Below are 24782 nucleotides of genomic sequence, written 5' to 3'. Positions count from 1 at the left end.
GACCCCAAATGGGTTGAGTGGTACCATAGACAATAAAAAGAATATAAAAGTAGGTTGCTTCATTAAAGACTGTCATCTTTCCTTTCATACAGTGATTCATTCATCCCCTTTGCTAAGCTTAATACTTTCCCCTCTGCCAAGTCCAGACCATCACCTATTTGTCACCTTTGTAGGCTTACAAATCCACCAGCTCTTCAAGCCTCTTAGCACGGCGATTCTTTCCAGCTTCTTACTGCCTCTCCTCCTGTCTGAAAAATCTTTGCTTCTTCTCTCTCCCCTCCTTCCCCTCAGAAGTTTAAATACCTGTTTTGCTTCGCTAGAATGTTGGCTTCTTGGGAGATAATGATACGACTTGGGGAAATAAGTGCGTGGTTTCCCTACCCCTAGTGCTGGTGAAGGTGGTTGGTGCTTCCGGACTTTCTGAAGCTTTTTGAAAACAACAGGGCAAGTCAGATTCCAGCGCTTCACCTTCTGAAGGCTGAGCGTGTCTGGGCAGCGGCTGCATAATTTGGATGGAGTCATCACTGGCGAGGCCGAGTTGGCTCAGCCAGGAAGCGCTCGTTGCTCTTAGAAGAGTAAACTCCACGGCACCAGAGATGAAGTCACCTTTCTTCTTTTAAAAGCAACAGATCTGCCCTGTGAGTCCCTGTCACGTCTGCTGTAACTTGGTGTTTTTTTCCACAGCTGGGCACCAGGACCTTCTCTCAGGTAAGGGAGCTCCTCTTTAGTGGGTTTCCAGGCAGGAAAGCTTGATTTGAGGGGGTGGGGGTACTTTTTAGGGCATCTCTGGGTAAAGTTGGAGTTGGGTCAAGGGACATTCTGGGTGAGGAGGACTGTGGATCCCCAGGCAGCTGGTCCCCACCTGGTGGGCTGGCAGCCCCTGAGCTGGGTGACCACTCAGCTTGAGCTGCAGTGGGCATGGAAATTTAACCCGGGCTTGGCTTCCAATGCCTGTTCTAACAGTGGAACAGTGAGCACATTGGTGAAGCAACTACAAGTGGTCTCCTTAGGCTGGGGCTGTCCTACACTTTGCCTTCCTAACAACTGGCTTTGTGTTAGAGGGTCTTATGATGAAAGCTGACATACAGAAAAGTAGCAGCTCTCCTTCATTTGCTCATTCACCAGCTTGAATGCTTCCCTTCTTCCTCGGAGTGTAGCAAGGACAAAGGCCCAGGCTCCCTGACCTGGCATGCAGGGACCTCGTATAAACAATGGCTGTGCCCTCCTGTGGGGCAGAAGCATGCAAACACATCTCAGAGCCTGTCCATGCGACTTCTAAGTTTTGGTGCGTGTGTGTGCATGTGTGTGTATATGGCCGACCTGTGGTTCTAGAGGCTGATGACATCTGCCTGCCACACTTTCTATGAGTTATGTGAGTCACTGCCATGGACTGAATCATACAGATTTTATGAGCTTTGGAAATCTCAAAAAGACATCTTGGTGAAGATGGAGGTGCCTAAAGGTTGATAAATGGCTTTTGAGAGAGAGTTGAACCACAGTAAAGTGAAAACATTAATTGCAGAGTCGCTTTATGACCTGATGCAGTACTCTGCCCCGCACGGGATTCAGTGCTTTCATCTATAACCTCTGAAGGGGACAGAGACTCTCATTGAGATAAGAGATGCTTGCTTTGTTTTAAATGCAATTGCATACTGGCTGCTGGAGCCTGCTTACACGTTCACCTCAAACTTGGCACATCCAGAATTCATCCTACCTGAAATCTGCTTCCCCTCCTGCCACCCCTTGTCCCCCAGCTCTTTGAAAAGCACCTGGTTGTCCACAACAGATTTCTGGGTTTCACCCTTGACCCTTCCTTCCCCCTCACATTCCCACATCTAGTTTGGCATCACGTCCTGCAGATTCTGTCTCCATGTTATCTCTCAGATCCATCCACTCTCCCACTTCCATAGCTACTTAAGCCCTTATCATCTTCTCCAGGAATATGGAAATCTCCCACCCCGGCTTCCTCTCTCCAGCCTCATCTTCCCTGGGCAGCCAGAGTGATGTTTCTACAATGACTGATCGGCACCTGCACGATCGAATCCATCACCCATCTGTTGATCTGTCTTCGTAATAGTCCTCGAAAATTTCACGTCTCCCCATCCCACTACCCTACCATGCTCCATCCCACCAATACTTTTTGCCTCAGTTATTGCAATAGCTTCCTGCTACCAGGCTCACTCCCTTCCTAGTATAAGACACTTTAAGCTTCTTGTCTTCCCAAGCTTTTTAAGTACATTTCTTAAAAGAGCAGAACTTGAAACACTTATTACCCTATCTGGGGTTTAGGAGCATTAGCATTTCTATGACTCTTGTGGATACTTCAAGGAGGAAGGCAGAGAGAATGGGGGTGGGGAAGGCAGGAGATGGGAGATGTTTATTGCAGTGGGAAGACAGCTTGAAGAATGAATAAAGCTGGAACCATGCAGGGCTGAATTGGAATCCTAGTTCTCTACTTCCTATTGTGGCTTTGCCCAAATTGGTAAGTTTTCTTAAGACTCATTTTCCTCAACTATGAAATGGAAATAATAATGCCTGCTTCTCTGGGTGAATATGAATTCAATGAGAACATTTACGAAACACAGCCATTAAGAGGTTTTAGTTCCTTTCCTTCTTTCCTTCTCTTTGAAGGCTTATAATCTCTATCATGTATCTTGTAAGTAACCATGTGTATGTGCATGTATGATTATTTAGTTCTGGCAAGGTGGGGAGGAGGAGTGGCAAAGAAATACACAAGAACTCTCTCAAGGAATTTGCAATTTATTTAGAGAGGTAAAGCAAACAAATAGTATAAAGACATCTATAAAACAAGCATTCTGCCATTGTCACGCGTACAGTCCCAGTTGAGTACATAAACAGGAAGAGCTTGAGTAAACAGCTCTGTGAATACCTGCAGACAGAGTGTAAATAGACCTATATCAAACAATTTTAGATTTAGGCTCTTTGGGGACTTAAAAGTCATTGGCCTCTCTGATGTTGAAATAAAACTTTCCACAAGGCTTTACACTTTTGGAGTGATTTAAGGACATGCAGATTAGAGTTTAAGTGACTTTAGTCATTCATTTATTCATCAAACACTTATTGAATGCCTACTCTGTGCCGGGTCCCCTATTATATATTTCTTTGCTACTCTTCCATGGGACATGGATAATTCTCCTCTTCTTGAATCAGGGGTAGCCTAAGGACTTGGTGATCAATAGGATAAAAAGAAAGTGACCTTTGGGGACATCCATGGCTAGGTTCTCGGAAGTTTGTAGCTTCCCCCTGGTTTTCGTGGCCCACTCACTCTGGGGGAAGCCAACCACCATATAAAGTCATGTGCTGGTAACCTGGCTCTCTGGGGTGGGGGGATCCCCCTGATTTGCCATGTTTACCAGTTTTTATTATATAAATACTCCCTCCCACCATGGCTGATTTCAAGCAACCAAAGTGACAGCACTGAATGCAGGGTTGGAAGGAAATACACAGAATCAGTAATTACAAGTTTGCACAAGCCAACCCCAGTGCATAACTGCCTGTTACCCTTGAGACCATCATCCTGTGAGAACGCCCAAGCTAACTAGCTGGAAAGGCTCCATGGAGAAAAGCCCAACCGCCCCCAGATTTTCCAGCCATTCAGATTTAGGCTACAGGAAAGAAGCCTTCAGATGACTCAAGACTCAGCCACTATCTGACTTCCGCTGTATAGGAGACCTTGAGGGAGAGCTTGTCAGCTCAGTCCAGTCACCCCCACAGCATCCTGAGATGTGACAATTCATATTCTCTAGGTTTAGAGGTTGTTTGTTACACAGCAAAAATGACTGGAACAAGGTGGTATTCTTGTTTACACAGAAGGCAGCCCAGATTAAGCCTCCAAGGCTGTGGAGGGGTGGAGGGACCTATCCAGAGAATTCTTTGTCCATGCATATTTTCAGGCCTCAGACCACTAAGGAATAAAGCGTTTCATTTAAAAAAGGCCTGGGACTTCCCTGGTTGCACAGTGGTTAAGAATCCGCCTGCCAATGCAGGGGACACGGGTTCAATCCCTGGTCCTGGAAGATCCCACATGCCATGGAGCAACTAAGCCCCTGTGTCACAACTACTGAGCCTGCACTCTAGAGCCCACAAGCCACAAGTACTAAGCCTGTGTACCACAACTACTGAAGCCTGCCTGCCTAGAGCTTGTGCTCCACAACAAGAGAAGCCACTGCAATGAGAAGCCTATGCACTGCAATGAAGAGTAGGCCCTGCTTGTCACAATAGAGAAAGCCCACGCAGCAAAGAAGACCCAACGCAGCCTAAATAATGAACTAACTAAATAAAAAGGCCTGAGAAAGAAACTCAATTCCTTTGCTAACTAGTTTTACCCTTATAACTAAATCAGTGAAAGAAATCGCTCTGTCTCTTTCTCCCCAACCCCCCACCACCCCAGCCCCCAGCTCCTCATCTGCCCCACCACTTCCCCATTTAATTCAACCCACACAAAGCTCTGCTGGAAGGTCTCCCTCACCTGTTCTTTGGGCTCTGCTCTATCCTCCATGTGGAATTTGCTGGGAGAAGCAGGCAGACAGGAAAAACATGATGTCAAGGTAGTGCCCAGAGTCCAGAGCCCTGGGGGAAATCAACTGAGACCCCTAGAAAAGAGCAGCCAAGAGGAGGATTTTAAAACAGGCTCTAGTGTAGACACAGGCATTTGTGGTCAAAGCATGAGTTTTGAAATCAGATGACCTGGATTCCAATCTGGATCCTGACATTTTCTACTTGGTTGACCCTGGAAAATATCTAGACATCTCGCTTCTCAGTTTCTTTTTTCTTTTTAAATTGAAGTATAGTAGTTTATTAACAGTGTTGCGTTAGTTTCAAGTGTACAGCAAAGTGATTCAGTTATATATATTCTTTTTCAGATTCTTTTCCATTTAGGTTATTACAAGATATTGAGTATAGTTCCCTGTGCTAAACAGAAGATCCTTGCTGTTTATTTTTATATATAGTACTGTGTATCTGTTAATCTCATACTCCTAATTTATCCTTCCCCCATTCCCTTCTACCCTTTGGTAACTATAAGTTTTTTTCTATGTCTGTGAGTCTATCAATTTATTTATTTATTTATTTATTTATTGGCTGCGTTGAGTCTTTGCTGCTGCACATGGGCTTTCTCTAGTTGCGGAGAGTGGGGGCTACTTTTTGTTGTGGTGTGCGGGTTTCTCATTGCCGTGGCTTCTCTTGTTGCGGAGCACAGGCTCTAGGCGTGTGGGCTTCAGTAGTTGTGGCATGCAGGCGCAATAGTTGTGACTTGCGGGCTCTACAACACAGACTCAGTAGTTGTGGTGCAGAGACTTATTTGCTCCGCGGCATGGGGGATCTTCCTGGGGCAGGGATCAAACACATGTCCCCTGCATTGGCAGGCAAATTCTTAACCACTGCACCACCAGAGAAGTCTCTGTGAGTCTATTTATGTTTTGTAAATAAATCTGTGTTACATTTTAGATTCCACATATGATACCATATGATATTTATCTTTCTGTCTGACTTACTTCACTTAGTGTGATCATCTCTAGGTCCATCTATGTTGCTGCAAATGGTATCATTTCATTCTTTATTAGGGCTGTCTTCTAAATTTTTTCATTTTTAAAATCTGGATAATAATGCCATCTCATGAAGTTCTCATGAAGTTTAACTGAGATGATGCTTAATACATAGTTCTGAATAAATAGCAATCAACCTTAGTAGTATTGATAGTGTTGGAGTGATACTGGTTCACTCTTGTCACAAGTCCTAAAGCCACAGGCTCCTTGCAAGCCTACAGACTCAGTCAGTCAGTCACACTACAAGTGCCCAAGATAAGTGTTCAATAAGTACTTAAGTCAGACTGAATATCTATATTCTGAATGTTTAGTCTACTGCCAATTTTTTTCTCTTATTGTTCCCCAAATATATTTCCAAAGGATTTAAAAGCATGACTGTGTTATTTCTCCTGTATCTTAAGCAATATGAACTAAAACCATATTTTCTTATTTCTTGTGAATCCTCTTCTTACCTTCTACTGTGTAGCAGGTAGTTGAGTAGTTCAGTGATCAACACATTTTAACTATTATTATTTTAAACATTCTATTTAAGAAGAAATTGAAATTGGGTGACTTTTGCAAGAATCCTGAGCCCAGGGTGCTCCAGAAATGTCAAGTTTACCATTTTGCAGATGCCATCACTTTGGTAGGACAATCAAGGTGAAAGATAACATGATTCTTGACAGAAAAGTGTGAGTGTTAAGTTCTCCTGCTTTATTTATACTTTGTGAATAAGAGTTACTAAAACTTTAATCTATGAATTGACATTACGCAGACTTGTCCCATTAAATTTATGATTGGTCTAGTCATGTGGACTTTTTGAACAAAGAATAATGCAAACATTCAGACTGTTAAAGAAAAGCTGATTTGTGTACTTCTAAAAAACTTTTATAATGAAATATTTATTGATTTACAAGTGTGTGCCCACTTCACCCAGCCTCCCCAATGTCAATATTTTGCATAACTATAGTACAATATCAAAACTAAGTAATTGACATTGGTACAATCCACAGACCTTATTCAGATTTTATCAGTTATACCTGTACTCATCTTGTGTATATGTGTATAATTGTAGGTAATTTTATCATGTTAATGTCATGTAAATATCACCACAATCAAGATACAAAACTGTCATCACCACATGGCTCTCTTGCACTATCCCTTTGCGTGCACCCCCCTCATCCCTCACCCTTTGAAACCGTTAATCTGCTGTCCATCTGTATAATTTTATTTAAGGAGTGTTATATAAATGGAATCATGCAGTATTTATATGCATGAGATTGACTTTTTCCACTCAGCACAATTTTCTTAAGATCTGTCCAAGAGGTTGCATGTATCAATAGTTGGTTCTTTTTTTACTGCTGAATAGTATTTTACAGCATGGTTGTAGCACAGTTTGTTTAATCATTCACCCATTTACCCATTGGAGGCTATCTGGGTAGTTTCCCGTTTGGGGCTACTACAAATAAAGCTGCCATAAGCATTTGTGTGCAAGTTTCTGCATGAACATAAATTGTCATTTCTCTGGGGTAAATGGCTGAGAGTACAATATCTGGGTCTATGGTAAGTCCATTTCTAGTTTTAAGGTGAATGGAAAAGTTTTTTTCCGGAGAGGCCATAACTTTTTTCATTACCATTAGCAACATATAAATAATGGAGTTTCTCTGCATTCTTGTCAGCATTTGATGTTATCACTATTTTTTATTTTAGCCATCTGATAGGTGGGTAGTAATGTCTCGTGATTTTAATTTGCATTTCCCTAATGTCTACAGGTGTTGAACATTTTTTCTTGTGCTTATTTGCTGTATATATATCTTCTTCAGTTAAATGTCAAGTTAATAACTTTTGCCCGTTTTCTAATTGGATCCTTTGTTTTTTTGTTTTTTTTTTGAAATGTAGCCTTTTGGTCTCACATACATTTATTTATGGATCCTTTGTTTTTTTTACTGTTGTTTCATGAGTTCTTTATATAGTCTAGATAAACATTCTTTTTCAAATGTGTAGTTTGCAAATATTTTCTCCCACTCTGCAAATTTGTACTTCATCTTCTAAATCCCCAACCTTTTGGCACCAGGGACCACTGGTTTCCGGGAAGACAATTTTTCCATGAACAGGGGTGGAGGTGGGGGGGTGGGGGGGAGGGAATGGTTCAGGTAGCAATGTGAGCGATGGGGAGTGGCAGATGAAGATTTTCTTCCTAGCTGGCCGCTCACCTCCCGCTGTGTGGCCTGGTTCCTAACCGGCAGTGGATCAGTACTGGTCTGCGGCCCGGGGGTTGGGGACCCCTGCTCTAAATAAGATCTTTCACAGAGCAAAAATTTTAAATTTTGATGAAGTCTAATTTGTCAATATTTCCTTTTGTAGATTGTTCTTTTAGAACAATTACAATTTAGATTGTTCTTTTTGCCTAGTCCTAGTTCTCAAAAATTTTGTCCTATTTTTTTTCTAAAAGCCTTATAATTTTACATTTAAGTCTATAAGCCATTTTGAGATAGTTTTTGTATAAGATGTCAGGTGTAGGTCGAAGTTAATTTTTTTGGTTATGTATGTTTAGCTGCTCCAGCACCATTTATTTAAAAGACTATCTGTCCTTCATTCAGTTGGTTTTGAACCTCTGTCAAAAATCAAATGAGTGTATTTGTATGATTCCATTTCTGGGTTTTCCATTGTATTCCATTGATCCATGTGCCCATCTGACAGTACCACACCATCTAGGGGACTAAATCAAAAGCTGTATAGGAAACCACACACCAGGTAGAGCTATTTCTCCCATGTTAGTGTTCTCTTTCTGAATTGCTTTGGTTATCCTCAGGTCTTTCACTTTCCATATAAGTTTTATAAAATGCTTGTCTAAGTCTACAAAAACCATGCTGGAATTTTGATAGGAATCCTGGTAAACATGTAGTTTAATTTGAAGAGAAGACATTTTAACTATGTTGAGTCTTCCAGTTCTTGACCATGGAAAATTTCTGTGTTATTTAGGTCTCCCACGGATTCTTTCATCAGTACTTTGCAATTTTCAGCTTGTGGATTCTGTGCATATTTCGTTAGATTTATAACTATTTCATTTTCTTTGGAACAATTGAAAATGGTATTGCATTGTTAAATTTCATTTTTCATGTATGCATTTAGTGTATAGAAATGCAATTACTAGTTTTCTTCTCTTCCCCCCACCCCCAGCTTTATTGAGGTATGATTGACAAGTAAGAATTGTATATCTTTAAGATAAACTGTGTGCTAGTTTGATATACATATACATTCTGAAATGATTATAATAAAGTTAATTAACATATCAATCAACTTACATAGTTACTATTTGTGTGTGTGTGTGTGTTGTGAGAACATTTGAGAAGATTATTCAAGATCTTACTCTCTTAGCAAATTTTAAGTATACATTATTAAATTATTGTAATCATGCTATACAATATGTCTCCAGAATTTATTCATCTTATAACTGAATGTTTAAATCCTTTGATCAATATCTCCCCAAAATACAATTAATTTTTGTGTGTTGATATTGAATCCTGCAATCATGCTGAACTCTTTAGTTCTGTTTTCAGGTTTTTTTTTTTTTTTTTTTGGTAGATTCTTTGGGATTTTCCATATAGATCATATTATCATCTGCAAATAGAGATCGTTTTAATTTTCCCTTTCCAATCTATATGACTTTTATTGATTTTTCTTGCCTTATTGCACTGGCTAGAACATTTAGTACTATGTTCGGTAAGAGTAGTGAGACAGACAATCTTATCTTATTCCCAATCTTAGAGGAAAAGCCTTCAGTCTTTCTTTTACCATTAAGAACGATGCTAATTGTAGATTTTTTTTAGCTGTTCTTGATCAAGCTGGGAAAGTTTTCCTCTGTTCTTAGTTTGTTGAACATTTTTATCATGAATGAGAGTTGAATATTTTAAAACACTTCTTTTGCATCAATTGATATGATCATATGTTTCTTAATCTTTAGCCTGTTGATAGAGTGGATTACATTAGAGTAAGTTTTAAATTTGAGCAACCTTTGCATAACTGAAATAAACCCCACTTGGTTATGTGTATTATTCTTTTTTATAAAGAACTGCTGGATTCAACTTACTGATATTTTGGTGAGAATTTTTGCATCTTAGCTCATGAGAGTTATTGATTTGTAGTTTTTCCTTTTTTTGTACTGCCTTTGTTTGGTTTTGGTATCAAAGTAATACCGGTCTCATAAAATGAGTTACAAAGTGATTCCTCTCTCTATTTTTTGGACATGATTATGTAAAATTGGCATTAATTCTTCTTTAAATGCTTGATAAAATTCTTCAGTGAAATACTTTGGATCTAGAGATTTCTTTTTCAGGAGTTTTTTAATTATAAATTCAATTTTTATAATAATTGTAGAACTATTCAGATTATTTCATCTTGAGTTGAGTTTTCATTGTTTACAATTTTCAAGGCATTAGTACATTTCTTTGAAGTTGTTGAATTTAAAAGTGTCAAGCTGTCCATATATCCTTTTAATGGCTACAGGATCTGTAGAAATATCTCCTACGTCATTCCTAATGTTGGTAATTTGTATCTTTTTTCTTTTTATATTTATCAGTCTAGCTAAAGGTTTAGTGATCTTATTGATTTTTTTTTTCTCATAACAACCAACTATTTGTTTTACTGATTTTCTCTATTGTGTTTCTGTTTTCAATTTAACTTATTTTTGATATGATCTTTATTATTTCCTTCCTATCTGGTTTCTTATTTCTGCTATTGTATATTTAAACTCTATGTTTTGCATTTGGTCTTTTTTATAACTTCAATTTCTTTGCTAAGATTTTATATTTTTTCATTTGTTTCAAGAGAATCTGTAATTATTTGTTGAAGCATCTTTTTTGACAACTACTTTAAAATCCTTGTCAGATATTTCCAACATCTGATTCACCTCAGTGTTGACATTGGTTGATTGCCTGTTCTCATTCAAGTTGTATTTTTCTTGGTTCTTGGTATGATGAGTGATTTCCAATTATATTTTGGACATTTGGATAACATGTTAGGAGACTCTTGATCTTACTTAAATATTTTATTTTAGTAGCAGTCACCATATTTAGACTTAAAGTGTAGGTTCTGGCCAATTTTTGTGAGCCATAGTTGCAATGACAATTTGTTTTCAGAGCTCTTGCAATACTCATATAGGCTACCTTGTTCTCCTGGTGTTATTTGGGCCCTTGTTTTACTACTGTAAGTGCCTCCTGGGCTGCTTGATGGGTATGGAGCAGGTGATGAGTCCCTAGCCAGGCAATTCCTGGGGGGAAAAGTAATGTCAGGAAGGAAGTCTAGCCATACTAGATATTAAAGCATGTCACAACATACAATAATTACAATATTGGTGCAACACTAGAGAGATCATGGAAGAGCACAAAGAGTTCAGAAATAGATCCAAAAAACATAGCAACGTAGCATTTCAATCTAGTAGCATTGGGATAATGACTACCACTTGGAAAGAGTCACTTTTTAAAAAGTAGCCAATTATCCCAATACAATTTATTTAGTCCAGTTTTTCCCTACTGACTTGAAATGCCAGTTTTTTTCATATACCAAATCAGTTTCATTGATTATTTTTTAAACTTTTAATTCTATTCAAACAAATAATTTATTTTAGGAATAAGCTTACATGTTTTAATTACTTTAGCTTTATAATTTGTTGTATTATCTGAGAAAGTAAATACCCTCTCGAACCCTGCTGTTATTTTTTAAATCAAAAATTTCTAGGCTAATAACCAAAATATACTAGTATGAAAAAAAGCCAGCCACAGCAAAAAAATGTATGTGTGGGTGTGTTTGTATACTATTCATGTGTGTGTCCCTCTCTACATATACATATATTTGTATGTATAAATACATATGCATGTATACATATATGTACATATATATTTGCACAGGCATAGAAAATTTTTGAAAGGGCACACATGAATCTAAAATAGTTACTTCCAGGTAGTGAGACCATTGGGGATTCTATTGATGAGTGAGACTTACTTTTTTCCACTTTGGACAATTCTCCACTTTTTATGTATTCTTTAAAAAACAAATATGCATTGCTCTTATAATTAAAAACAGTGTATGGGAATTCCTAGGTGTCACAGTGGTTAAGAATCCACCTGCCAATGCAGGGGACACAGGTTCGATCCCTGCTCCAGGAAAATCCCACATGCTGTGGAGCAACAAAGCCTGTGCGCCACAACTACTGAGCCTGAGCTCTAGAGCCCATGAGCCACAACTATTGAGCCTGTGTGCATCAACTACTGGAGCCCGTGCACCTAGAACCAGAGCTCTACTACCAGAGAAGCCATTGCAATGAAGAGCCCACGCACCACAATGAAGTGTGCCCCACCCCCACCTTGCTGCAACTAGGGAAAGCCTGTGTGCAGCAACAAAGACTCAACATAGCCAATAAATAAATAAATAAATTTATTAAAAAAAATAAAAACAGTATATGATTTTCTCTGCCAGAAACCCAAGCCCGTACAAGGGCATATCCTATATATCAGTGTTTCTCAGTGTGGCTGCACATTAGAATTACTTGGCTTTTAAGAAATACAGATGCCCAGAGATTCTGATTTCACAGGTCTGAGAGAGGCCATGGGCATCAGTGTATTTTAAAATACCCCAAGTGGTTGTGATGTGCAGTTACAGTTGTGAACCACTATTGTAGATGATGTGAGGCTTAAAAGGGTCCCCAGAAGGCCACCGCAATGAGGTCTTTTCAGAATATAATTATCTGGGAATGCAACCCAAAGTAATCCATCACTTCTAGGTCAGGCTAAATGTAAGCATGAGACAGAGTACAAACAAGTCCAGAGGGAAATGATGTAAAGAGCTTTGCTTGAATGTGTGTGGAAGTATCCATCTCTTTTCATTGAAAGATACAGACTCATTCAGGCTTCCTGCACACATAAGAGATTCTTATAAACTAATCATGACCATAAATGATACAGGAATCTCATGGAAAACCAGAAATAGCAAAACAGCTGTGCCTCAGGAGCCCAGAGTGTGTCTGTTACTGGAAGGTTCCAACAGAGCTCCAGGAACCAGGGTTATTTGGAGACCCTCCCATAGGAGGCTTTCAAAATTCTTTCATCTGGAGAATTGCTTTGTTACAGTGAAATGCCCTTTGGAAGCCTGATTGGGAAACCAGATCAAAGAGAAGCCTGAAGAAGCCTTAGAATTGACTGGAAACCCCACATTATTGTAGCTCTTTCACTTCTTGTGTGTGTGGTCCTCTTCTGATGCTTCTCCCTATTGACTATCTGTCTGATTCTGCCACTATAACCCTAACAGAGGAGCTGATTGGCCCAACTAGTCCACAGTGGTCTGTCTCTGGTTGGACAAGCTTTTCCACACCAGGTGACTGCAGAGATGGATCTAACTGTTCACGAGTCATATGCCTATTCATCCTTGGTCACCTGAGCCAGAGAGGGGCTGGGGAGAACAAGTGGGTACATAAAGCTGTCTTGGGATTGCAGGGGGAAAGTGTGAGTAAGGCAGTTTCCCTTAGAACAGGAGAGTGGACAGAATATCCACCATAATTAACCTGCCCAGGCCAAGTATAAAGTTGGTCATCGGTGAGTGTCGAATTGGAGGAGGTTTTCAATAGGGTGTGAAACTGTTTAAATTCAAGCAAAGATGTTGAAGAAAAATGGTCAGGAATGAATAGATGGATGGCCTTTGCACACTATACCTCTCCAAAGGTCTTTCCTTGCTGTATGAACCTGGGCTTTTAAAAGGTCTTAACAGCAGCCTAGGTCAGGAGAATGGAATTCATTTCCCCTTGGGATTAGCTCTGGGCCACATGTGGCTATTGAGCACTTGAGGTGTGGCTGGTACAAATTGACATGTGCTGTACTTGATTGGATTTTGAAGCCTTGATGTGAGAAAAAGAAATCTGACATTCTCGTTAGTATTGTGTTGGCCAAAAATTTCGTTCGGGTTTTTCCGTAACATCTTACGGAAAACTCAAATGAATTTTTTGGCCAGCCCAATAATTTTTTATATTGAATACATGTTGAAATACTATTTTGGACATAGTAGGATAAAGAAAATATGTCATTAAAATTAATGTCACCTGTATTACTTTTTTTAAAAAGTGGCTATTAGAAAATTTAAAATTACACCTGTGGCTCACATTATCTTTCTCATGGACAGCTGGGTTAAACAGTGACTCTGCCTTCTTCCCCTGCGCAGGTCTGGCTGTAAAGGTCTGTGCATGAAAGACAGCTTTTTGCTGTGAGGCCCATGTCAGTATATTATTCGTGGTTCATAATCAGAGCTGTAGCAGTTCATCTTACTCTGGTTCTCTCTCTCTTTGCCTCATAGACTGCAGCCGATTCCTTTGCTCAAATAGGACCACTGAATCCTCTCCTGCGGTTTCCCAACATCCCACACCCATGCAGCATTCTTTGTGACTCTGCCTCAGCAAGTCCTTACAGGACTTTGCTCTGCCTCTTGGCCTCTGTTATTCTTTCCTGCCTCGTTTTCTCCCTTCCTTTCCAGGACTGGCACACAGCAAATCTTTTGCATCTGTGTTCTTGCCTACTTTTTACAAATGTCCTTTTTCCAGAAGGGGTTCTACCTAGCAGCCTTCCTTTGGGGACAAACAACTGCTTCCTAATGCTTTGTCACAATTTATCCTGGTTCCCCAAGGAATGAAATTTGTGGATGGGACTACGTCACTTCTAGAAGTATATCTACTTTGAGAGCTAATAATGATTTTAATAAAAACAACCACTATTTTCATTTATTGAGTTTTACTACTGGCCAGGATCTGTGGCCATTATAGATATATCTCCCTGACAACTACCCCACAAAGTATGATCCCCTATGACAAATGGAAAAAATTAGGTTCAATGATATTATATGTTTTGCTTACAGATCTTGCTAGGAAATGGAGGACCTGAGATTTAAATCCAGATATGTCCCCAAAGTCCTTGCTCTTACCCATGACCTTTAACACTGCCTCCCACATGCTCTGTCACTTCCCAGGTTGGGCAACTCCAAGTTGGAATTTGATGCTGCATGTCAAGTGATATCTATAAGCAAATTTGCTGAATGATAACAGTGCTGTGCATTTGTGTACTGTTTTGATGAGTTTCCAGCTGACATACAACTTTCACAAAACTCTGATAAAGAAGGATTAATGGACGTTCTGAGCCCTATTTTACACACTGGAAAAACTGAGCTCCAATAAGATGAAGTGATTCATCTGGGGTTACTAAGTTGAGTAAAAATCCCAAGCCAGGCGAGAACCCAGTTTCCTAAAAATATTTATTCTCCTTTTTCTTTCCTCATCAGGATGTACTTAGGCATTATGGTGCCTGGATGGCAGAATATGGTGGCAAATCATGCATTATGATTGCTGACTCAACATGAGTTACGTGAAGAGTTTGCAAGCACAGACTCATTTGAGTTTCTCAGCTGTAAGTGTGTCAGTTTCATTCATTCAGTAAACATTGCCTGACCCCACGTCTGGCCAGCCATTGTGTTAACAGTGGGCATGGAAGGGTGGATAAGATATGACTTTGTCCTAAGAAGACTACCTTCTAATGAGGAGGACAATCATCTTATAAAGAGAGTATTATCATGCAAGGGTAAAGTGTGGTCTTAATGGAATGTAAAAAGTTCTGAGAAGTGCAAAGAGAGAATGAAATAACTCTGCCTAGGAAAGTTGCATGGTGGAGCGAACTTCTGAATTTGGTCTCAATGGACTGACTTTAGAGATGAAAAGCCTGAGTCACTGAGAGTTCTGCAAAGGACATCATCATCTTATAACTTCATTAGGTTTCCTAAAAATACGCTTGTTGCCACAGCTCCTTAGAGAGCAGTAGCATAAATTATTTATTGGAGTAGTTAAAATATTAACATCAATAAATTCCACAGAAACTTCACAAATACACTGCCCAGTTGGATATGCCAATCTGAAAGAATGGTTTTTAAGTTACTCAAACTTTCCAATTTTACAAAGCTGATAAGAATATGTGGAAACAAATACGAAGCCCAGAAGAATCATGCCAACTCTCTAAACAACAGCCATTTCAGACAGAGGAAGTGCCTCTAGCATTTCATGTGCTTTAATCCATGTAAAGAGATGTAATCTTTCACAGTGGATATTTACAGTGTTCTACTCTCTCTTTTCTTCCAACCAAGCTTAAAAGTCTTGTATTTTAAGTGCTGTTGAATTTTATCATTTGAATATTAAGAGCCCAGATGTATACTCTGATGTATTTGGTTTATTTGGAGCTGAAAGGAAAATATCTTTCTTAGTTTAGAATTGAAACTCATCAGAGCCAAACCCTTGGGGCAGCCCAAGAGGAGAGTGCCCTCTATTTTGCTGTGGTCTACAAGGTTGCCAATGGTTGGTTTTTTCTGATAGCTGATACCAGGCTAGACCCAGTGCAAAGGCTGAAAGTTTGTGTTCCCTCAAAATCTATATGTTGAAGTCCTAACCCCCAATGTGATTGTCTTCGGAGGTGGAGTTTTTGGTAAGAAATTAGGTCATAAGGATGGAGCCCTCATGAATGGGATTAGTGCCTTGTAAGAAGGACTCCCTTCCCACCCTGCAGAGAGCTCTCTAGCTCACCTTCTGCCATGTGAGGATACAATGAGAAGTTAGTAATCTGCAAGGGAATAGAGTCCCTCCAGAACCTGACCATGCTCATACCTTAATCCCAGACTTCCAGCCTCAAGAACTGTGAGAAATACATTTCTGTTGTTTATAAGCCACCTAGTCTGTGGTACTTTGTCACAGCACCCTATCTTGACTGAGACATCTAGATCCTAGATAATGGAGATCTTAGCTTGAAATTCCTAGTTAAGAAGGAAGATCCCATCATGTGACCTCTTCCCTCTTGTGCTTCAATTTAGTTGTTTGGTGTTTCTGTGACCAGATAGATTTATACCCCCTACTCATAACCAAGATGGAATGTTCCTTCTGATTCCTGGCTCACTGAAGAATAAGGTCTAGATCTGCAAAACTTGAAGAGTATTAGAACTGGGGTAAAATCTTGATATTCCTGGAAGAATATCACACCTTCAAACAGCCTTTGAAGAACAGAACAAGGGGCAGGAGGTCTAGAACAGCTCAGCAGCACTGAGGGCTGTTGGTGAATATCAGTATTTTGTTGAAAATTTAAAAATAAATTGCTTGCCAGAAGAGTTCACAAATACAGTGGGCTGCCTGGGGAGAAAGTGAGCTCCTTCTCACTGGGTGTTGAAGTACAGGCTGCGTAGACATATACTGGAGAGTCATGCATAAGGCAAGGGTTAGACTAAAGTCCTAAGATTCCACCTGACTTTCAGATTCTGTTATTTGCAGATCCTTGGTTTACCTTGTGCATGCCTCTTGGCTTGCACTTAGTACACTGTTCTGTAATAATATGTCCAGATATCTGTCTCCCTCATAAGATTGAAAACTCTCTGAAGGAAGGGCAATATTTATCCTTTTCTATCCCAAGCACTTAGCACAGTGACTAGTACATACGAGACACCAAGTAAATGTTTATCAAATGAATGAATGAATTCATTTTCTATATTTATATCTCTATCTATACATACTTTCATGTGTATCTTGATTTATAGTATAAGTTATCAGCAAATGGACTTGCTTGCTATGAGGGTGTTCATATTCTTTAGAACCCATGGCTGCTTGAATGCCTGAATGATGGAATATGCCATCCTATTCCCCAAGCACAGCACTTCTAGTTAATTAACCTATTCTCTATAAACAGAGCTATATTGTGATGGTTAAGGTGGAATCAAAGTATGGATAGGGTTTTTCTGAATTGTATTTCCAGATTAAGCCCCCTCCCCACCAGAAATGACCCTGGAGATATTGGGTAAAGGTCCAGGTGTGACTTGGCTATATTAAGTGGGCAGGTGTCCCCTGTGGATAATCAGAAATGTAGTTTCATCCCAGTCTTGGGGAGGGAGGCAGGTGTTTGAGGGACAGGGGCTCCAGGGGCATTCTGGGCAGAGAAGCAGGTATGCACACTGAAGTGGGAGCATAAGTGGGATAATCCCAGCCAGTTAGACTGGACAATAAGGTCAGAATAAGGCCAGGAAGCAGAGGCAGATAGGGTGTGGTTTTTAGGTGGAGAAATTGCCAAAGAAGCAGAGGAGGTGGGTGAGGTTGCACAGAGGAGACTTTCCAAAGGGATATGTTAAACTGAGCGATATTTGTGCCAAACACCACCATTCAGTCGTATATTCATTCATTCAGCAAACACATATTGGGTGCTTACCTTGTGAAGCCCCTGTACCAATGCTAGGGATACGAATAAATGGAATCTCTGCTCTTATGTACATAAACTACAAACTAAATTCTATAGACGTATAACGGATAATTACAGTGCAGGGTGATACATTCTGTAATGAAGAAAGCACAGGGCAGTCTTGGGGGACACGTAAGAAAATCTGAGATGAGATGTGAAGGATAAGCTGTAGTTTGCAAGGTGAGGCAGGAAGAACACTCTTGCTGCAGCTCTGGGAATGGTTGAATATCCCAAAGACCAAGAGGGGAGCTAATTCAGGGATTGCAAATACTTTGCAAGAGTTAGGCCTTACACGCCATGTTAAGTGGTCCAGAGTTTCTCCCGGGAATAATGAATCATTAGAGTATTTGACGTGATCAAATTTGTGTTTTAAAAATATTACAACATAGTGTGGAGAAAGGATTGGAGGACAGACAGACCAGGGGCCCACTGAAGTCGTTGCAGTATCTCAGTGAGAGTGGATGGTGGCTGAAATAAGGCTGAAGCAATGAAAGCAGAGGGGAGTTGCGTTCTTGAGACATTTGAAAGTTAGAGTGGACAAAGCTTGGTGATTGATTGGATGTGAGATGTAATCAGTTAATCAAGGAAGACCAGGGAATTCCCTGGTGGTACAGTGGTTAGAACTTGGCACTTTCACTGCCAGGACAGCTCTAAAGGTGGCTCTAAAAAGAGTTCTGGTGGTCGGGGAGCCCAAAGGCTAACCTTACGTCCAAAGATCCATTTGGCCTCATACCCTCTCTTAAGGTAGACAGGTCTCCTTTGGGAACTTAATGGGATGTAATATCTGACTAGGGTCCTTACCCACACTGGCCATTATCATTCATTCATTCCTTCATTCAACCAATATTTATTAAATATCAATTATGTGTTCACATTATTCCAGTATTCCATAGATCCCACTGTCTCACTCTGCAGGTGGCTTAGGTCTTCTTTCTCTCTCTCCCCACTCCACCTTTTTTTTTTTGGCTATTTATTTGTTTTATTTTTTTCAACTTTATTGATGTGTAATTGACAGATAACATTGTAGGATATTTAAAGTGTACATCATAATGATTTGATATATACGTTATGAAATGATTCTCCCATCTGGTTAATACATCCTTTGTCTCACATATTTATCTTTTTTTTTCTTTTGGTGAGAGCATTCAAATTCTACTCTTTTAAAAAATTTTAATTGTACAACATTGTTATCAATGATAGTCACTGTGTTATATATTAGATCTAAACCTTGTTCATCTTACAGTTGAAACTTTCTACTCTTATACTAATCTTTCTCCATTTCCCCCACCACCCTGCCCCTGGTAACCACTCTTCTACTCTCTATTTCTATGAGTTCTACTTTTTTTTTTCTTTTTAGATTTCACAGGTACATGACACCATGCAGTATTTGTCTTTCTCTGTCTGGCTTATTTCACTTAGCAGAATGCCCTCCAGGTTCATCCATGTTGTTGTGAGTGGCAGGATATCTTTCTTTCTCATGGCTGAATAATATTCCATTGTATATATAGTTCACATCTTTATCTATTCATCCATTGACAAGACACTTAGGTTGTTCCCATATCTTGGCTATTGTGAATAATGCATCAATAAACATGGAGTCAGATATCTCTTTGAAAAAGTGCTTCTCAAAGTCAGAATTACAACTATAAGTTTTCAATAGACTTTCCCACTCATGCCGTCCACCCCACCTTATCATATATATTATTGTTTGAATTGCCAAGTGCTATTTTAGAGAAAACTCTTTCCTCACTTCTTATTCCTATGGTTGCATTAATTTTTTTCTGCCTGTTAGTTTCTTTTTCATGGACTTAGTCTTTGATAGAATTTTGACTTGGATAGAGGTTAAACATTTTATAGAATGTGAATAAGTTGTTTAATATGGCCAGAAGCCTGGAAAACATTTTCTAGCCTCCAGAGTTTCGTGAGCGACTCTGGGGCTTCCTGTGACTGATGTGATGGTGTTAGAGTTTCAGTAACAGATGTGATTGATCAGCCTTCCTTGCAATATTTGTGTTTGATGCAATTTCATTTCACATTTTGTGCTTGGCTTTCCCAAGCTGAGGTGTGAAATTCAACCAGCAGGCTTTTCAAGTTGAAGTTATTGAAATACTCAACATGAACCTATGTAGTTCAGCTTAATAAAATAAAATGTATGGGTGTGAGAGCCTAATCTCACACATCTAGAAGATATCATCTTGAGAATCGGTTTCCTGAGGGCCAGTGGATGTCTAGGCCACTGGGCCAAGAGGGATGGAGAATCTACTTTGAAAACCACTCTCCTCTCCAATGATTCAGTAATGCTCTATTTTTGTCAAAGTTATTAGAATCTCCAACTCACTTCTTTTTTTAAAATTATTTTATTTATTTATTTATTGGCTGTGTTGGGTCTAAGTTGCTGTGCATGGGCTTTCTGTAGTTGCTGAGAGCAGGGGCTACTCTTTGTTGCAGCGTGCAGGCTTCTCATTGCAGTGGCTTCTCTTGTTGCAGAGCACAGGCTCTAGGCAAGTGGGCTTCAGTAGTTGTGGCACTTGGGCTCAATAGTTGTGGCTCACAGGCTCTAGGCAAGTGGGCTTCAGTAGTTGTGGCGCACAGGTTTAGTTGCTCTGAGGCACGTGGGATCTTCCCAGACCAGGGGTCAAACCTGTGTCCCCTGCATTGTTAGGCAGATACTTAACCACTGTGCCACCAGGGAATTTCCTCCAACCCACTTCTCAAGGATACTGCAAGGATTAATAAAATGGTTTTGAATGACCGGTGTATGGTAAATGTTGCTTTTAAAGGTGTAGTATTATTGTTAATGCTATTTCATAATTGGTAAAGATATAAGATGTTGACTATTTAGTTCATTTGATTGAATGATACCAGGATTGGATTTCTATTCCAGAAATGTTTTTAATTTTGTCAGAGAACATGTCTTGTTCCAATGGCAGACTACCTCTAGCCTCAATCAGCCACCTCTCACATGCTGAGGCTGATGTCTCAATTTGCTAATGAACAAATAACATAGCTTTCTCGGCCTACTAATGTGGTTGGATAGGTCACCTTTGTCTGCAAAAGCATATTATTATAGACTGTAGGTCTTGGAAGACTGCACAGATCTTTGACATCATCTAGTCCTAATTCCTTCATTTGAAGTTGAGGAAATTAAGCCCGGAGAACATAAATGGGTTTGCCCAAAGTCACCCAGTTAATGCCAGAGTCAGGGCTAAAATCTGGATTTGTTGATAAGTTCAGTGTTTTCCCTGTGGCATTATGTTATACCCATTCTGGTCTGGAACTCCCTTCTAAAAATTTTGGGTGCTTGCATTGAACACAAATCCCTAGAGTGCCAGGACCCAATAAAGTGCAGTACACTTTACTAGAGATTTTTTGTTGTTTGTTGCAACTCCCAAGAGTACCATCCTTCTTCAGGCAGACAGCTAAAACCCATCACATCAGTCTGCCTTGTCTGTAAGTCAGACGGGCAGTGCAGGAAACTGCAGGGCAACTTTGAACAGCATTCTCGAGACCAAATCAAGCCAGCTGCTCTGATTACAACCAATGATAACCAGTGCCCATCCTAATTAGGCTGACAGGATTTCTGCCCTGTTGGATGTCCCACTGACCGCATTCACAGATTAGGTTAATCAGTCATGTTCAATTATTCCGCCACATCCTGTGCAGGACTTGCTACACAGAGCGTTATGAAGTCTCTGTAACATAGGCAGAAGATTGGCCATGAGTCAATCTTCCCAGATACAGTTTACGGGTAGAGAGTCCCAGGCTGGACTTCTTGGAGGCAGCCAGTGAGGCATTCTTTGTATGGACACAAGAACCCTTGTACCATGGACTTTCTATCATGGTTTTCAAGAGGAAGTGGAAAATTGGTCTTCGTGGTCCTTCTCAGCCCTGGGATTTTCCTTTAAAACAATATTTATTGTATACTGTTTTTAGATTATAAAAGCAATGCATGTTTATGATGGAAAATGCAGAAAATTACAAAGAAAATTAAAAGAACTCATATTTCCAGTATGATGGGAACTACCTCCAAATTTTAGTTCAATTTTTCCAGTCTGCTTTTTAGGCCTATATAGAAATATATAGCTATTTATTTTTGTATGAAATTGCTATCTACCCGGAAATTCTAGGACTCTACAAAACATGCAGAACTAAACACAGTAAGTTCCTTGCTCAAAGCCTAGCCTGTGATAGTTGCTCTATAAACATTTGTTAACTGAATGAAGAGGGGAGCCATGATTTGTAGACTTGAATAGCCTTATTGGAATATCTCACACTCAGACCATGCCTGAATCTTTCTTTATTTTTATTTTTTACTAAAGTATAGTTGATTTATAATGTTCTGTTAATTGCTGCTATACAGCAAAATGACTCAGTTATATATATATGTATGTATACATACATACACATTCTTTTTAATATTCTTTTCTATTATGGTTTATCCCAGGACATTGAATATAGTTCCCGGTGCTATACAGTAGGACCTTGTTGTTTATCTATTTTATATTCCATATGTAATAGTTTGCATCTACTAACCCCAAACTCCCAGTTCATCCCTCCTCCATGTCCCTCCCCATTGGCAACCACAAGTCGCTTCTCTATGTTTGTCTGTTTCTGCTTTGTAGATATGTTCATTTGTGTCATATTTTAGATTCCACATATATGGGATATCATATGGTATTTGTCTTTCTCTTTCTTACTTACTTCACTTAGTATGATCATCTCCAGTTGCATGCATGTTGCTGCAAAAGGCATTGTTTCCTTCTTTTTTATGGCTGAGTAGTATTCCATTGTATATATGTACCACCTCTTCTTTATCCATTCATGTGCCGATGGGTAAAAGTTGTTTCCACATCTTGGTTATTGTAAACGCCAGAATCTTGACAAGAGTCTTCACATGCTAAAGAAACATAATAAACTAGAAATGGACTGCTTTCCTTCAAAAAATTGTCACCTTCCTAGGAAAGCATCAATAGTCATTTATCTCCATTTTTTTGTGCTCGTTATTTATTTCAGGAGATTCCCTTTGATCAGAGAGTTGCACATACAAGAGATTTGCTGCAAGCATGGACCTCAGTGAAAAATGGCCTTTGGAGGAAGGAACCTGGCTGTCTCATGCTGGAATTCATCACTTTGCCAACACCAGAGGGGGTATGACTGCTTTTGCTGTCCCTGATACACGCGGTCCTCTTCAATTCCTGCACCCGTTGTGTCAACCTAGCTGTACTCAGTACGTGCCCAGTGCTGTTTGTTTTTTCAAAAGCAGCCAGGTGGAGAAGAGAGGGCATGGACTTTGGAGTAAGACAGACCTGGAATTTCCTTCTTATAAGCTATGTGGCCTTAGGAAAATCTATTGTTTCCTCAGCTCTAACATGAGAGTAAGAATGCCTACCTGTAGGGTTGTGATAAGCACCAATGAGTAATGTAAGCTGTCACTGACTGAGCCCTTACCCTAGCTGGGTGGAAAATTAGTCACATATCTTTGAACACCTAACATGTGTTAGGCACTATTTTCTTACCTGTCTCGCATCTCTTCCCCTCTCCTCTCCTCTCCTCTCCTCTCCACAGGCCTGCGAAGACTAAGGTTGAGGATAATGCAACCGGTACAAACAGACTAGGTCAACTCACCTTCCTTCTGTTTCTATGTTCTAGCATCTGATTAATGCAACTCAGCACTAACTGATGCAGATGTTGTTTACCATCCTGGCATGGAGCATCCAAGTGTAAGAATCACAGCCCTGACACAGAGCAGTTGTCCTCTGTCAGGTCTAAGAGTCTGCCTTGTTGCGCATCCCCCAGTTCTAATGGAGATCCACTTTGGTGGTAGGAGCCAGTCTATGGATGGGAGAACAAAGGCCACTGAAGTTATCACAGTCATATGATATTTTTAGAAAGGATATGCCTCCCATTTGTTGTTGTTTATTCATTCACTCAGTAAGTATTGAGCATCTACTATGTGCCAAGCACAGGGAATACAAGAAAGAGAGTGAGATAGACACGGAAATCACCAGACTACACTCTACTATATTCCATCTCTAAAATGGGGTAACAGACAGCAATGAACATTTACTGAGCTCCTGCCCTGCATCAGGATCCATCTTCCAACCAATATGACTGTACACAATTGGAGAGTCCCCCAAGGGAAGATTGATACTCTAAGAGAGGAAACTTGGATGCAGTCCAGACAAAATCCAATAGCTGCTTGCTCCTGTGCCCTGTCACACTGCCACCCTAGCCACTTTTTAAGAGGTTCTTAAGCCAGTGTCTCCTCATAGCCCATGGAATAAAGCTGAACCTTCTCAGCTCAGCACACAGCCTTCCTTTCCTGATCTGACCTCTGCCTGCCTCTCTAGACTCATCTTGTGCTGCTCCTCACTCAAAACAAACCCTTTCTTCATCACTGTATCGACCTTCCCCTGGTCCTTGAATACATCATGCTCTCACACACCTTTACGAAGGCTGTCCTTACTGTGTGCCTTCTACTGGGCCAGCTCCTGCTCATCTTTGAAGCTCCAGCTTAAGTCATCTGTTCTGGGATCTCTTGCCACTGACACCTACCCACCCCCATCCTGATCTGAATGAGCAGTACATCCTCAGTGCTGCCACAGAACTTGAAGATTCCTGTGTGACAGAGTTGCCAAACTGTATTGTCTTTGTCTATATCCTAAACAGTACGTGAGCTTCTTGGGGAGAGATGTCATGTTTTATTCACCTTTGCATCCCTTTCACAAGTAGCCTGGCAAGTACTTGATGTGTATTTGGTAGCTGGCTGGCTGGCTGGCTGGCTGGTTGGCTGGCTAGCTTGACGAAGGAATGGATGGATCAATGAATGATGGCTAGGAACACATCCTCTATATATTTCTGCTTTCATTGAGAATCTTTTTTGACTGTGACAACCCAACTGGTTGCATAACCGCTTCTGGCACCACTACATCACTTCACTTTACTTATAGCA

General features: G+C 40.1%; 1 protein-coding gene across 7 annotated transcripts in view; it reads left to right on the top strand.

Annotated features, from left to right (window-relative positions):
- Positions 1 to 531: 531 nt before the first annotated feature.
- The window catches only part of AMOTL1 (angiomotin like 1), a 159022-nt gene continuing 134771 nt past the window's right edge, over positions 532 to 24782 (top strand). Inside the window, exons 1-3 of one of the 7 annotated variants that reach the window (XM_057747801.1) lie at positions 584 to 708; positions 14856 to 14980; positions 22844 to 22978. In XM_057747801.1, the coding sequence (XP_057603784.1) occupies positions 22894 to 22978 (85 nt within the window). In that variant the 5' untranslated portion in view covers positions 584 to 708; positions 14856 to 14980; positions 22844 to 22893. Of the gene's footprint in view, positions 709 to 2318; positions 2483 to 14855; positions 14981 to 22843; positions 22979 to 23042; positions 23058 to 23395; positions 23446 to 24782 lie in introns of those variants that run through there. The other 6 variants (XM_057747805.1, XM_057747804.1, XM_057747802.1 and 3 more) reach the window with 6 other exon arrangements.

The sequence above is a fragment of the Hippopotamus amphibius genome, chromosome 9 (genome assembly GCF_030028045.1).
Source record: "Hippopotamus amphibius kiboko isolate mHipAmp2 chromosome 9, mHipAmp2.hap2, whole genome shotgun sequence".
Taxonomy (NCBI): domain Eukaryota; kingdom Metazoa; phylum Chordata; class Mammalia; order Artiodactyla; family Hippopotamidae; genus Hippopotamus; species Hippopotamus amphibius.
This window is presented reverse-complemented; position numbering and strand designations above follow the sequence as displayed.